The sequence below is a fragment of the Haematobia irritans genome, chromosome 4 (genome assembly GCF_050003625.1).
Source record: "Haematobia irritans isolate KBUSLIRL chromosome 4, ASM5000362v1, whole genome shotgun sequence".
In the NCBI taxonomy this organism is placed as follows: domain Eukaryota; kingdom Metazoa; phylum Arthropoda; class Insecta; order Diptera; family Muscidae; genus Haematobia; species Haematobia irritans.
The window spans coordinates 106,267,187-106,283,713 of record NC_134400.1 but is presented as its reverse complement, the minus strand read 5'-3'; the positions used below and the strand labels follow the sequence as shown (position 1 = coordinate 106,283,713).

Here is a 16,527-nt window from a genome sequence, read left to right as displayed (position 1 = left end):
TGGTGAAATCGGAGTAACATCTGCGTTAAAAATTAACAAAATTTTTCTAATCACAATTTTTTGAGAGTACTTACGATGTCACATTTTATTCTAGTCCATGAACATTATATGCTTATACTTAAAAGTAAACAAGCACATACTTTTATACCGAAACATATGAACTTTTTTTTACTTTTTACTTTTATACCGAAACTATACTATAAAGTATGAATCACTTTCATTATCTGCACTCAAATGAACAATGCATATTCATAAGCATATGAGTCTATTAATTTTTCATATGAACACAGATTACAATAATAATTTCTCTTTTTCCATATAGGCTCTGGAATATTGGGTGGCTGGTGGTTTGGTTGCTCACCATCATCCCCAGATAGCAATTTCCTACGTGTGGCCAATGCTTTTCCCAATCGACGGCTGTCGGACAATACATTAATGACTCCAAAAATACGAATAGCTCCCTCATGCGCCTCATCACCGGGAGGCACACCAGGCAGCGGACTACCAACAAGGCGTCACTCGAGTATAGGTCCCCAGGAGAGACGTGGATCAACTATAAATCTATCGCCACCTACGGTAAGTTGTACTTTCGGTTCGATTCAATGCAATTCACTTGATTGCCTCATTGTTATTGCAATAAATAAAAATAAAAAAACAAAAGAGAAATCAGCTATGGAAAGGCAATTATAAATTCAACGCAGTTGCCATTGGCAATGATGTTATATTGAAAAAATCATGTCCAATAATTTTATTGTTTTTTTTTTTTTTAATTTATTTTTTCGGTTATTTAAAACATGGGTTTTTCTTTAATTTGCTCCTACCCACTTTATCCATTTTGATTGAATTCTTGTTATGCCAATAAATCGTGATTGTTTGCAAGTGGCACTGAAAATAAAGGTTGCTCAGTTCCAACGATTTTGTCTTTATGTTACAGATTTTGATATTGAATACGAGCCAAATAATTACACCAATACTGAAAATAAAAAAAAATTATTTGAATCCAAATATATTGACCTAATAAAGCCAACTACGCTCCAAAAAAATTGACTGGATCCAAAGTTTTTGACCTTCCCTTAAGGATTTTGGCATTGATTCCATGTCAAAAGTGCGGCTTCTTTAAAATAAAATCGTTTTTAGCCAGACAGGTGGCTTTACATCAAGGATCAATAAAATTAAAATTAGGATAGATATCACATTTATCGAATTTTCATTTTCCTTTCACTGAAAAAAAAGCATGCCCGCGGTATATACACGTACAAACAAGTTCCAGTTTAAAAATCCAAATTATAATGGATACTTCCAAGTAAAAATGTTTTCTTTATTCTAAAAAAAAAAACTTTAAACCAAAGATCCAAAATCCTCCAAATAAGCCTTAGCCTACATTTAAAGCGTTTTTATCTTAAATCTAAAGATCCAATATTTTAGATAATTTAAGGACGATTCCTCTAAATCAAAAAGGTGTTTCTGTACTTTAAGGAAAATTTTACTTTGTTTAAAAACATACGGCTTTAACGGAGGCTGGTAAATTTCCAAACTTTGTGTCCTAAATTTAATAAAAAACAAGTATATACGGCCGCAAGTTCGGCCAGACCGAATCTTATGTACCCACCACCATGGATTGCGTAGAAACTTCTACGAAAGACTATCATCCACAATCGAATTACTTGGGTTGTGGTATCTTAAAACTTCTTAACATCGTTTTCTAAATTGTGATTTAGTCCATACATGGTATATATTAGACAAAAAAGTTATGTATAGTTAAGTCTACAAATAATTACGAATCGATATGGACTTTTTGTACGTAGAGAGCCAGAATTGAAATAATGGGGTCGCTTATATGGGGGCTATATACAATTATGAACTTGATATGGACCAATTTTTGTGTGATTGGGGATCGATTTATCTGAGGGCCATATATAACTATAGACCGATATGGACCTAGTTAAGCATGGTTGTTAACGACCATATACTAGCACAATGTACCAAATTTCAACTCACTCGGAAGAAATTTGCTCCTCCAAGAGGTTCCAAAACCAAATCTCGGGATCGGTTCATATGGGGCTATGTACGATTATGGACTAATATGGACCACTTTTGGCATGGTTGTTAAATATCATATACTACCACCACGTACCAAATTTCAAGCAGATCGGATGAATTTTGCTTCTCCAAAAGGCACCGGAGGTCAAATCTGGGGATCGGTTTATATGGGAGCTATATATAATTATGGACTCAATTTCTGCATGGTTGTTGGATACCATATACTAACATCACGTACCAAATTTCAACCGAATGGGAAGAATTTTGCTCTTCCAAGGGGCTCTGGAGGTCAAATCTGGGGATCGGTTTATATGGGGCCTATATATAATTATGGACCGATATCGACCAATTTTTGCATGGGAGTTTGAGGCCATATATAAACACCACGTACCAAATTTCAACTGAATCAGATGAATTTTGGTCTTCCAAGAGGTTCCGGAGGTCAAATCTGGTGATCGGTTTATATGGGGGCTATATATAATTATGAACCGATGTGGACCAATTTTTGCATGGTTGTTAGAGACCATATACTAACATCACGTACCAAATTTCAGCCGGATCGGATGAAATTTGCTTCTCTTAGAGGCCTCGCAAGCCAAATCGGGGGATCGGTTTATATGGGGGCTATATATAATTATGGACCGATGTGGACCAATTTTTGCATGGTTGTTAGAGACCATATACTGATACCATGTACCAAATTTTAGCCGGATCGGATGAAATTTGCTTCTCTGAAGGGCCTCGCAAGCCAAATCGGGGGATCGGTTTATATGGGGGCTATATATAATTATGGACCGATGTGGACCAATTTTTGCATGATTGTTAGAGACCATATACTAACACCATGTACCAAATTTCAGCCGGATCGGATGAAATTTGCTTCTCCTAGAGGCCTCGCAAGCCAAATTTTGGGGTCCGTTTATATGGGGGCTATACGTAAAAGTGGACCGATATGGCCCATTTGCAATACCATCCGACCTACATCAATAACAACTACTTGTGATTTCAACAGACGGACGGACGGACGGACGGACGGACGGACGGACGGACGGACGGACATGCTCAGATCGACTCAGAATTTCACCACGACCCAGAATATATATACTTTATGGGGTCTTAGAGCAATATTTCGGATGGTATTGAAAATGGGCCATATCGGTCCACTTTTACGTATAGCCCCCATATAAAGGGACCCTCAGATTTGGCTTGTGGAGCCTCTAACAGAAGCATATTTCATCCGATCCGGCTGAAATTTGGTATATGGTGTTGGTATATGGTCTCTAACAACCATGCAAAAATTGGTCCACATCGGTTTATAATTATATATAGCCCCCATATAAACCGATCCCCAGATTTGGCTTGCGGAGCCTAACAGAGAAGCAAATTTCATCCGATCCGGCTGAAATTTGGTACATGGTGTTGGTATATGGTCTCTAACAACCGTGCAAAAATTGGTCCATATCGGTCCTTAATTCTATATAGCCCCATATAAACCGATCCGCAGATTTGGCTTGTGGAGCCTCTAAAAGAAGCAAATTTCATCCGATCCGGCTGAAATTTGGTACATGATGTTGGTATATGGTCTCTAACAACCATGCAAAAATTGGTCCACATCGGTCCATAATTATATATAGCCCCCATATAAACCGATCCCCAGATTTGGCTTGCGGAGCCTCGAGGAGAAGAAAATTTCATCCGATCCGGCTGAAATTTGGTACATGATGTTGGTATATGGTCTCTAACAACCATGCAAAAATTGGTCCACATCGGTCCATAATTATATATAGACCCCATATAAACCGATCTCCAGATTTGGCTTGCGAAGCCTCAAAGAGAAGCAAATTGCATCCGATCCGGCTGAAATTTGGTACATGGTATTGGTATATGGTCTCTAACAACCGTGCAAAAATTGGTTCACATCGGTCCATAATTATATATAGCGCCCATATAAACCGATCCCCAGATTTGGGTTGCGGAGCCTCAAACACTGAAAAAAAAGCATGCCCAGTTCCAAAGATTTTGTCTTTACTTTAAAAATTTTGGTATTGAGTCCGAGGCAAAGAAGCGGAGAATACAAGTAAGGATACTTTTAAGTCAAAATTCTCTTTTAAATTTGGGTTTTGAGTTCTTGCTTCTAGGAAGCAAATTTTAATTTTTCGATTTTTCAGCTTTTTTTCTTCATATGGTATCAAAGTCCTTTAAAAACGAGTTAACGACAACTTTATTTTCCAAATTAAGACTTGACTTCCAGTGGAAATTATAATATGTTTCAAGTAATAAACGTCTTTAAAATGAAGTGTTGAAAATATGTCCTATATTTGAACGATTTTTTGCTTTGTAGTCAAGATGCAAAAAGGCAACAAATTTAAAGACAATTTCATTAAATTTAAAGAATTTTTCTGAATTATTAAAGTCAAGTTGACCTTAGCCGAAACATTTTTTCTTTCATGTTATGATACCCATTTTTAAGTGAAATCACTTAATTATAAGGATAATACGACTTCATTGAAAAGTTTATTGACTTTTGGACAAGGAAAAAAACTTTCTGGTAGAGAATTGCGTCTTCCGCGCTAAGCAAAATTTGCATTCGTATTTTAAAGACATGAAATCTTTGACCTCACGACAATATTTTTTCAGTGAAGAGAAGCAAATTTCATCCGATCCGCTTGAAATTTGGTACATGGTATTGGTATATGGTCTCTAACAACCGTGCAAAAATTGGTTCACATCGGTCCATAATTATATATAGCGCCCATATAAACCGATCCCCAGATTTGGGTTGCGAAGTCTCCAAGAGAAGCAAATTTCATCCAATCCGGTTGTAATTTGGAACTTGGTGTTAGTATATGGTCGCTAACAACCATACCAAAATTTGTCCAATCACACAAAAATTGGTCTATATCGGTTCATAATCATGGTTGCCACTAGAGCCAAAAATAACCTACCAAAATTTTATTTCTAGAGAAAATTTTGTCAAAATTTTATTTCTAGAGAAAGTTTTGTTAAAATTTTATTCGGTTCATAATAAAATTTTCATCATTGTCAAAATTTTATTTCTATAGAAAATTTTGTCAAAATTTTATTTCTATAGAAAATTTTGTTCAAATTTTATTCGGTTCATAATCATGGTTGCCACTCGAGCCAAAAATAATCTACAAAGATTTTATTTCTATAGAAAATTTTGTCAAAAGTTTATTTCTATAGAAGATTTTGTTCAAATTTTATTCGGTTCATAATCATAATCGAGCCAAAAATAATCTACCAAGATTTTATTTCTATAGAAAATTTTGTCAAAAGTTTATTTCTATAGAAAATTTTGTTAAAATTTTATTTCTGTAGAAAATTTTGTCAAAATTTTCTTTCTATAGAAAATTTTGTCAAAATTTTTATTTCTATAGAAAATTTTGTGAAAATTTTATTTCTGTAGAAAATTTTGTCAAAATTTTATGTCTACTTTGTCAAACTGAATTATATACGTATTGGATCGATCTTTTTTGATTTAATATATACCACGTATGGACTTACATGGTGTTAGGAGGTTTTAAGATACCTTGCCATCGGCAAGCGTTACCGCAACTTAAGTAATTCGATTCTGGATGGCAGTGTTTAGAAGAAGTTTCTACGCAATCCATGATGGAGGGTACATAAGCTTCGGCCTGGCCGAACTTACGGCCGTATATACTTGTTTTTAATATGTTGAACCGTTTTCAAGTAAGTCCAATATATGTAGCAGAAGTGCCTTAATTTTGAACATAAAGGTATATCTCGAAAGGTCGAGGTCATAGAAAAAAAAACCAAGTGCAGGTTTGGATTCAGCAACCTCGAATTACTAAAAATTTGCTATAAATTTCAAATCAACACAGAAAAGTTCAATTTTGTTCCCCTGTGTAATACCAATTATTTGTTATAGGCACATACCAATTTGAATTTCTAACTACAAATCCTTTGAATTGTTTATCATCTTTTTATACCCTGCGCAACACTGTGAAACCGGGTATTATAAGTTAGTGCATATGTTTGCAACACCCAGAAGGAGACGAGATAGATTCATGGTGTCTTTGCCAAAAATACTCAGGGTGGGCTCCTGAGTCGATATAGCCATGTCCGTCTGTCCGTGAACACATTTTTGTAATTGGCACAAGTATGTGTTTTAGCTCAGAATAGAACCCTATTGATTTTGGAAGAAATCGGTTCAGATTTAGATATTGCTCCCATATATACATTTCGTCCGATATGGACTTATATGGCCCCAGAAGCCAGAGTTTTACCCTAATTTGCTTAAAATTTTGCACAAGAAGAACAATTAGTACTATAGTCAAGTGTGCCAAATTTTATTGAAATCGATTCAGATTTAGATATAGCTCCCATATATATCTTTCGCCCGATATGGACTAATACGATCCCAGAAGCCAGAGTTTTACCCCAATCTGGTTGAAATTTTGCACTAGGAGTACAATTAGTAGTGTTGTCAAGTGTGCCAATTTTTATTGAAATCGGTTCAGATTTAGATATAGCTCCCATATATATCGTTCGTCCGATTTACACTCATATGACCACAGTGGCCAATCTTTTACACCGATTTTGCACAGGGAGTAGAATTAGCATTGTAGCTATGAGTGCCAAATTTGGTTGAAATCGGTTTAGATTTAGATATATCTCTCATATATAGCTTTCGCCCGATTTACACTCATATGACCACAGAGGCCAATTTTTAACTCCGATTTAGTTGAAATTTTACACAGGGAGTAGAATTAACATTGTAGCTATGCGTTCCAAATTTGGTTGAAATCGGTTCAGATTTAGATATAGCTCCCATATATATGTTTTTCTGTCTTCGACAAAAATGGTCAAAATACCAACATTTTCCTTGTAAAATCTCCACTGCTTAGTCGAAAAGTTGTAAAAATGACTCTAACTTTCCTAAACTTCTAACACATATATATCGAGCGATAAATCATAAATAAACTTTTGCGAAGTTTCCTTAATATTGCTTCAGATTTAAATGTTTCCCATATTTTTTTACTAACTTGTGTTCCACTCTAGTGCATTAGCCGACTTAAATTTTGAGTCTTTAGATTTTGTAAAAGTCTATCAAATTCTGTCCAGATCGAGTGATATTTAAATGTATGTGTTTGGGACAAACCTTTATATATAACCCCCAACACATTTGACGGATGTGATATGGTATCGAAAATTTAGATCTACAAAGTGGTGCAGGGTATATTATAGTCGGCCCCGCCCGACTTTAGACTTTCCTTACTTGTTATTCGTAATGTTGATTTATTTACAGCAACATATTCCCTAAGAATACACATTGGAGTAAATTCGATGTTTTATAACAAAGAAGAAGACTATTTCAGCTTTAAATAAATCTGAAAAGCGGCCGAATTAGGTTAATACCTAATACATCCAAGCTTATGTATATTATGCAAACAATCACGATTTAATCTTAACTCAAATAATGAATTACAAAGATTTGCCGCCTCAACCCAAAAGGCAAAATAAACCCCACAAAGATTTTGTTTTTTCTTTTATTTTGTTGTCCCTCCTGTTTTAGATTTTATGTTTTTCAACAAAATTGATTAGTCCTTTGGAAAATAAAACCACAACCTTAACATCCATATTTAAAATAATCTCATTTCCTTTTAACCTCCTGCCTAAATGAAAATGCAATAAATAAAACCACAAAAAATATATATCCTCCTAAAACAAGCACACACTCTCCCATTTACAAACAAACCCATTTATACTAATAACATATGACATCACATGTTTACAATCTCACGAAATCACTCGCACACACAAACACTCCCACTTAAAGATATCCTCTCATACACTACTGCATACATCAACAAAACAACAAACAACCGTATGGGTTAGTACGGTCGAGATTAAAAAGGTCCATCTCCGATTAACTCAATTTTTTTTTTGTTTGCTTTTTGGTTTCATCCATGATGTTTACATTGCACATGTGGACGTGGTAAAACGCGCCCCAAAAGGGGAAAAAAGAATTATGCTTTATCTCTTCATTAAAAGTACGAAGAGAGAAAGGTGTTGAAAAACTCGCCCACTTCGTGGTTGGATATTTGCTAGTACAAAAACCATGAAGTGGTCAGATTACCTTAGACTGTTGCTCTTGTTGCAACAAAAATTCTATATACGATTTTAATTGAGGATTTTCAGTGAATTTTCTTTAGTCCACAAAAAGTTCAAATTTAAAACTCATGATACACCAATTTCCTTGAATAAAGATTTAGTGAAGTTTTTATGATAGGGAAGCTATCAAAAGTGTTACCAATTCAAACGATGCAATTTTGTATGGATTAACCGTCGAACGGAACGGACGAGTTTTTTTTTTAATAGCGGATAAACTCATCATAATAGGTACCTACTAAGAATTTCAAGTGTGGTGGGATATTAAGCCACCATGCTGCGAAATTCAAAGTCATCCACTGGGTTGCTAACTTCAGGGCTCAGTGGACGGGTATCGACTGGAGTTATAAATTTGGGCAATGACCAAGAGTTAGGCCCAATTAATCGACGGGTCGACAGGTGGCGACACTTTGACAAGTCGTACTTTTTCTAAGGTAACGACATCAAAAGGAGGTAATCCCTCACGAAAGAGATTCAAGGAACGCAGAAATGCTTTGTTTATCCTAAAGAATTTAGGATCAGTCGACCCAAGCACGCTGTCGGCTAAACAAATTCTTGAGGCTGAAAAAGGGAACGATCACCGGATGAGCTGCCATCCTCCAAAAGGGATCAAAGATCGTTTGCTCAGTTGCTAAAGACAGCCTTGTGATGGCTATCATTAATAAAGGAGCATTGGACGGTATGGTTCCAAAGCAAAAATGGGGGGAAATTGAGAATGCTCTGTCTGTCGTCTACTCACAGGTGCTGGAAAAGTTTCCCGGTCCAGATCCTCGACACCAAGAGGCTGGTTGGTATCAAGGACGATTTAAGCTAGTCGCATTTGAGGACCAGAGGTCTATAGAATGTTTTAAAGCTGCTCTGATAGTAATTGCTGAAGTTTGGGAAGGAGCTGTTCTAGAGTTAGTCGAGAAGAAAGTCATACCGGCTAGACCTAGAGCACATGCGTGGATACCTGCAAACCCTTCTGACCCTGAATCTATTTTACATAGACTGAAACGATGCAATCCAGATCTTCCAACAGCTGATTGGAAGGTTGGCCGTTTGGATGAAGTGGATGGACCAAGACGGCATGCAGTGTTTATATTGAACACTCAGTCTTTGCCACATCTAGCAAAGACTCAGGGCCGTGTATGTTATGGCTTTCATTATATCCAAATGAGGTATATAAAAACGATCAGCTAAAGGATTCAGAAATGGACAAGCCTCTGTCTGAATCAGAAGTAAGCGGATCCTCTCGCGAAGTCAAGGGAGATACCAAAGTTGAAGACATGGATAGAGGAGGTTTCTATTGCCTCAGAACTCACCAAAGTTGAACCTATGGTTATTGCGAGAGTCACCGAGATCTCTGAAGAGGACATTCTTGATGACTCGATTGAAGCGGCTGATGTGACGGTTGTTGAAAATCTCGATGATCCTACGGATCCTCCAGATAAATCTTCATCATTGTAAGGCTGCATGTGCTGCCTTAAAAGTTCTCCTGATGAAAGGGGACATAGATATAGTTCTTATTCAAGAACCATATGTTTATAGAAACAAAATATGTGAATTAAGTACTCCGGGGTTCAAACTATTGGAGTATACTGGTAATGATGTAAATCGAGCCTGTATAATTGCTAAAAACGAGCTCAACTTGTTTCTGCTTCCTTCAATGTGCAATACAGACACTGTCGTTGCCAGTTTAGAAATAGCCAAATGCAAATATTGGGTATCTTCGGTCTACATGGGACATGACAGGGAGATGCCTCCATGTGCCGTTAAGACCTTAATGGAGGAGTCACTGAAAACAAAGACGAAACTCATTGTGGGATGCGATGCGAATGCACATCATAGTATATGGGGAAGTAGTGATACTAATGCAAGGGGAGAGTCGCTAATAGAGTTTATTTTGCGTACTAATCTGGTAGTTTGCAACAAGGGAGATGCCCCAACCTTTGTCACTAAAAACAGGCAAGAGGTTTTGGACATCACCTTGACCTCGCAAGAACTGAATGAAATGATATCTGAGTGGCAGGTTTTAAGTGAACACAGCTTCTCAGATCATCGCTACATCAGTTTCAAATTTGATGTTCATATCACCAAAACCATATTTCCGCCAAATGTTAGGAAAGCTGACTGGAATAGGTATAACAGAGACAAATATGAGAAATGTGCAAGATATCGAAAACGCAGTGGAGCGGATTACTAAGGCCTTCAACATCTCACTGAAAGCTGCATGCCCTAGAGGGAAGCCAAGGGTGACAAATCGACCACCATGGTGGTTTACGGAATTAAGTAATATGAGGAAATCCTGCAGGAAGCTCTTTAACAAGGCAAAGTCCACCAGAGCCCCTGCGGATTGGGACGCTTACAAGAAGAATCTGAGAGGATACAAGCGAGAACTGAGAAATGCTCAGCATAACTCTTGGAATGATTACTGCAGAAGTATTGAGAATACGTCCGAGGCTTCCAGACTACGGAAGGTTCTAGCATCCACCAAATCCGCTCCAGGTTTCATTAAAACATCGGAGGGCAATTGGACAACGTCCAGTAAGGAGACGCTGGAGGTACAATTGGACACACATTTTCCTGGAAATCAGACGGTTGAACCATGTACTGGCGGTGCCACAGTTGCTCAGCGGTCGTTTCCTGTCGAGGAAATTGCATCGGAAACTAGAATAAGATGGGCGCTAAGTAGCTTTGGACCATTCAAATCCCCCGGACCTGATGGAATTACTCCGGCGGAGTTACAACCACTAACTGACAAAATTATCCCCTGGTTGTCGGTGATATATAAAGGATGTATCAACTTATCATATATCCCAGGAAAGTGGAGGGAAACAAAAGTCGTTTTCATACCTAAAGCGGGAAAAGCCTCTCACTCGAGGGCGAAGGATTTCCGACCAATCAGCTTATCCTCATTCCTACTTAAGACTCTGGAGAGGATAATAGATGTTTATCTTAGAACTAGCATCGATTCAAGTTTGTTCTCGAAACGACAGCATGCATACTCGAGGGGCAGGTCTACTGAGACCGCATTACATGAACTAGTCAGCTTTATCGAAAGCTCACTCTCTGTCAAAGAATACACAATCGTGGCGTTTCTAGACATCGAAGGGGCGTTCAATAATGTCCATCCGAGCTCGATATTAAATGGACTGACAACTCTGAATGTTGATCCATGTATACTTAGGCTGTCAGACGAACTGCTAGTGAAGAGACGTATTTCAGCCACACTAGGACAAGCAAACATACAAAAGTATGTGAACAGAGGCACTCCCCAAGGAGGAGTTCTATCACCTCTTCTTTGAAATGTTGCTATAAGTAACCTTCTGGTTACCCTAGAAAATGAAAGGATAAAAGTGGTGGCATACGCAGATGATGTGGCTCTGGCAGTCAGGGGAAAATTGCCATCCACAATCAGAGATATTATTAAGAGGGCCCTCCGGATGACTGAGAAATGGGCGAAAGACAATGGTCTTGGGGTAAATCCTGCAAAGACAGAATTAGTCATGTACTGCAAAGATCGCAAAACTCCCACGGTTAGGCCCATTTCCTTAGGGGTATTGAAATTCCCTTTGGTGAGTGTGCAAAATACCTTGGCGTTATTTTGGACAGGAAGCTGAACTTTAAGCTTAATATTGAAGAAAGGGTGAGGAAAGCAACGGTAGCTTTGCACTCGTGCAAAAAGGCAATAGGAAAAAAGTGGGCACTAAAACCAAAAAGTGTGCATTGGCTATACACGGCAGTGGTTAGTCCTATAATGCTATATGGTGTTGTAGTCTGGTGGCCGGCACTTCAGAAACCGACTGGTTTAGATAAAGTTCAGCGTATGGCGTGTTTTTGTATTTCAGGCGCATTCAGCAAGACAGGAACAAATTCCCTTAATGCCATGCTGCATCTCTTGCCTTTAGACATTTTGGCCAAACAGTCAGCTGCAACAACGGCTGTGCGGTTGCGCGAGCTATCGCTGTGGTCGGAAAAAAGTTACGGTCACAGTTCGGTCCTCAAAATAATGCCAGATGGTCCTAACGTAGTGGATTACACTTTGGCGAGTCCACTTTTCGACAAAAAGTTTGAGACTCTAATCCCCAACAGTGAGGCGTGGTGCACACAGACCCCGGGGAATAAAGAATATATAGATTTCTACACTGATGGCTCCAAATTGGATGGACAAGTGGGGTTCGGAGTATATTCTATTGATCTGGAACTTCGAGTAGCGAAAAGATTACCTAATCACTGTAGTGGTTTTCAGGCTGAAATATTAGCAATAAGAGAGGTGGCGAATTGGTTGAGAAGAAATGTTCCAAAAAATGTGGGCATTAATATATACTTAGACAGTCAACCTGCAATAAACTCCTTGGACTCTGTGTTCCTCAACTCGAAAACGGCCATCGACTGCCGCAAATCTCTCAATGAGATGGCTGAGCAGTACAATATTCACCAAATATGGGTGCCTGGCCATAGGAACATACCGGGGAACTGCGAAGCGGATGACTTGGCAAGGATGTCCCTAGCCTTACATATTCCAGGAGAACTAGAATTTGTTGGTGTGCCCCTGGATACCTGCAAGCTCATGCTGCGTGAGAAGGCTGTTATGATGGCAAATGTTCGATGTCAAAATTGCAAGGGTTGTAACGACACCAAGCAAATATGGCCCCATTTCAACTTAAACCGCACACTAGATATGCTAATGTTCTCGAGACGTCAGATATCACTCCTGATATCTGCTATAACGGGTCGCTGCCTGATAGGCGATTTTGCAAAAACTATTGGCGCTAAGTATAATAACTATTGTATGAGCTGTCATGATGCGGAGAAAAAAGAATCAATTACACACCTCTTGTGTGAGTGTCCTGCATTTTGTGTAAAGCGCAAGCAACTTTTAGGAGCATATAGCTTCAGATTACTAGCGGATCTGGAAAACGTTAACTTAAGCAGTCTGCTAATATTTTTGGAACAATCTGGTTGGTTCAGCGAAGAAAAATAATCGAGAAGGTTCAGCGGTTAAAACTAGAAGTGCCCATATATAATAGGTACTTTTAGTTAATGTGGTATCACAATGGACTGAATAGTCTAAGTGAGCCTGAATCTTAATCGGGCTGCCATTTTAACCTAACCTACATATGGAGACTACGTAATTAAAATAACGCTAAATTTAACTTATTTTTACAGCAAAAAATTATTTGTTTGTAGTTAAATTTTATTATTTTTTCGCAATTTTTCACAGCCCAATGAAATAAAGTATAAAGTTGATTGACCGTACACATAAATTCAGTATTATCTAAAGCAGAAGAAAATTTTCGTACGATTCCGAAAAATAGTGAGAATGAACTACTGTATGGTTAAAATGACCATGATTTCACGCCAATGATTTTGTTCTTTATTTTGGTTCATTTTTTCTTCTATGAGAGTGTGTAATTTCGTGACTTGTAGTTAAAAAGTACACCAGGGCACTAAGTTTTCCTGGTTTTAACAACGCTTTGTGGAAATCTCAAAATGTGGAGTATAAGTTAGTTCAATTTTCATACCAGGTAGTTCATTATTGCTATAAAACAGTTTACTTTTTTTCTGTGTACAGCAGATTTGGATTATAAGACCCATTTTTGTTTAAGTTGTCGAAGTATATTAAAGTTCGCGCCTAAGCGTGCAAGAAAATACGATAAAGGAACGCCTTTCATTTGATTTGAATTCTAAATCATCTAGAAGTCAAATCGAGAGATCAGTCTATATGGGGGATATACCAAAACATGGATCGATACACACCATATTCGGCACACCATGTTTGCGGATCTCAAATACCTATGGCGTTTGAATTTCAAGCAAATCGGATAAAAACTGTGATTTCCAGAAGCTTAAGAAATCAAATCGGTAGATTTGTCTACATTTGGCTCTACCAAAACATGGACCGGTACCCACCATATTCGGCACTGCTATTTATGGACCTAAAGTACATCTGGATTTCATATTTCAGGAAACTCGAATAAAAATTGCGCTATCTAGAGCCCCAAGACAGCAAATCGGGAGATAGGGGCACTACCAAAACATGGACGGATACTCACCGTATTCGTCACGGCTATTTATGGAGCTAAAGTACCTCTGGATTTCAAATTTCAGGCAACTCGGATAAAAATTGCGTTATCTAGAAGCCCAAGAAATTAAATCGGGAGATCGGTCTACATAGGGTCTCTACCAAAACATGGACCGATAATCACCCTATTCGACACTGCTATTTATGGACCTAAAGTACCTATGGATTTCATGTTTAAGGAAACCCGGATAGAAGCCCAAGAAATCAAATCGGGGGATCTATCAAACAAGGGCCGATACAGACCATATTTCGCACACCTATTTATGGACATAAAGTACCTCTATATTTTAGGTTCAGTGGCAACCCGATATTTCAGCCTAATTGAAAGAAAGAAGTTCACCACTGTGATACCACAGTGGTGAACTTCTCTGTTATCATTGAGGGCTGGCCGATTCAATGTTTAGCTCAATAACCAGGGTTGGCCTGTCGCAAACTGTGACTTTTGCGACATACGTTTACGGCGGTTTAATACGTATGTTGCAAAAGTCGTAAACCTAGTGCAGAAAACCTAATTTGGAATTAAAGAAATTGTGAATATTTTTATACTCTCCACCATAGGATGGGAGTATATTAACTTTGTCATTCCGTTTGTAACACATCGAAAAATTGCTCTCAGACCCCATAAAGTATATATAACTATTCTGGGTCGTGGTGAAATTCCGAGTCGAACTAAGCATGTCCGTCCGTCTGTTGAAATCACGCTAACTTCCGAACGAAACAAGTTATCGACTTGAAACTTGGCACAAGTAGTTGTTATTGATGTAGGTCGGATGGTATTGCAAATGGGCCATATCGGATCACTTTTACGTATAACCCCCATATAAACGGACCCCCAGATTTGGCTTGCGAAGCCTCAAAGAGAAGCAAATTTCATCCGATGTGGCTGAAATTTGGTACTTGATGTTGGTATATGGTCTCTAACAACCACGCAAAAATTGGTCCACATCGGTCCATAATTACATATAGCCCCCATGTAAAACGATCCACAGATTTGGCTGCGGAGCCTCAAAGAGAAGCAAATTTCATCCGATCCGGCTGAAATTTGGTACTTGATGTTGGTATATGGTCTCTAACAACCATAGCCCCCATATAAACCGATCTACAGATTTGGCTTGCGGATCCTCTAAAAGCCAAAAATAATCTACCAAAATTTTATTGCCATAGAAAATTTTGTCAAAATTTATATTTCTATAGAAAATTTTGTCAACATTTTATTTCTTTAGAAAATTTTGTCAAAACATAATCTCTATAGAAAATTTTGTTAAAAATGTACTTCTATAGAAAATTTTGTCAAAATGTTATTTCTATAGAAAATTTTTTCAGAATTTTATTTCTGTAGAAAATTTTGTCAAAATTTTATTTCTATAGAAAATTTATGAAGCACCTCTTAGTTAGAGAGAGGAATACTTTGCACAATCTTCCAAAACGTCAAGAACTCTACCAATCTACCAAACAGTAAAAAATCTGTCATTTTTGGTAGAATCGTGTTCATAATTGTATATAGCCCCCATATAAATTCAATTCCGGCTTTATAATTACCGCACAAGAGTTCATATCGGTTCGCATTTATTTCTTCCCTATATATACCGGTCAAGAATTAAATATATACATATTTATTCGGCCTTTGTTTTGCCTAATAACATATATATCCCGCATGGACTAAATCACAATTTAAAAGATGATGTTAAGACGTTTAAAGATGCCTTGCCATCGGCCGCAACCCAAGTAATTCAATTATGTATGACCGTCTTTGGTAGAAGTTTCTACGCAATCCATGATGGAGGGTACATAAGATTCGGCCTGGCCGAACTTACAGCCGTATATACTTGTTTAATTTAATTTAGTTAAGCTCCCGGTAAAAGGTATACAAAAAATGCTTTATTTATGCTTTGTATTTATTCAAAACTCTATTAGATTTGCATCTCTCATTCAGAACTTCAAACAATTCTTGGTTTTCGTGGTCCATAATGTCCATCCAAGCTTCAGTTGCATCAACGAATGACTTTTGAAAATTTTAATTTTTTAATTGACTCTAATAAGCCAAAAAGTGATTTTATAAAATTCTCTCTAAACAGTAATTCACTTATGTAAGACATAAGTAGTTTTCCTTCCTTCCAGTTTCTGCAGTAATTTGTGAAAGGTTAAACATGAGCGGGTACCGACCGTCACGTTTACTGCACCATCGAGTAGTTTATAGTAAGTTTGGCTTCGAGTTTCCAATTGAAATAACCATATTCTCAAGTTTTTATACCCTTCACCACTACTGT

At 37.7% G+C, this 16,527-nt stretch overlaps 1 protein-coding gene across 1 annotated transcript in view; it reads left to right on the top strand.

The window, feature by feature from the left end:
- Positions 1 to 16,527, top strand: part of bma (SCY1-like protein bma) — a 327,192-nt gene that overhangs the window by 226,855 nt on the left and 83,810 nt on the right. The window contains exon 17 of the mRNA XM_075306514.1: positions 323 to 576. Within this exon, the coding sequence (XP_075162629.1) occupies positions 323 to 576 (254 nt within the window). The remainder of the gene's footprint in view (positions 1 to 322; positions 577 to 16,527) is intronic.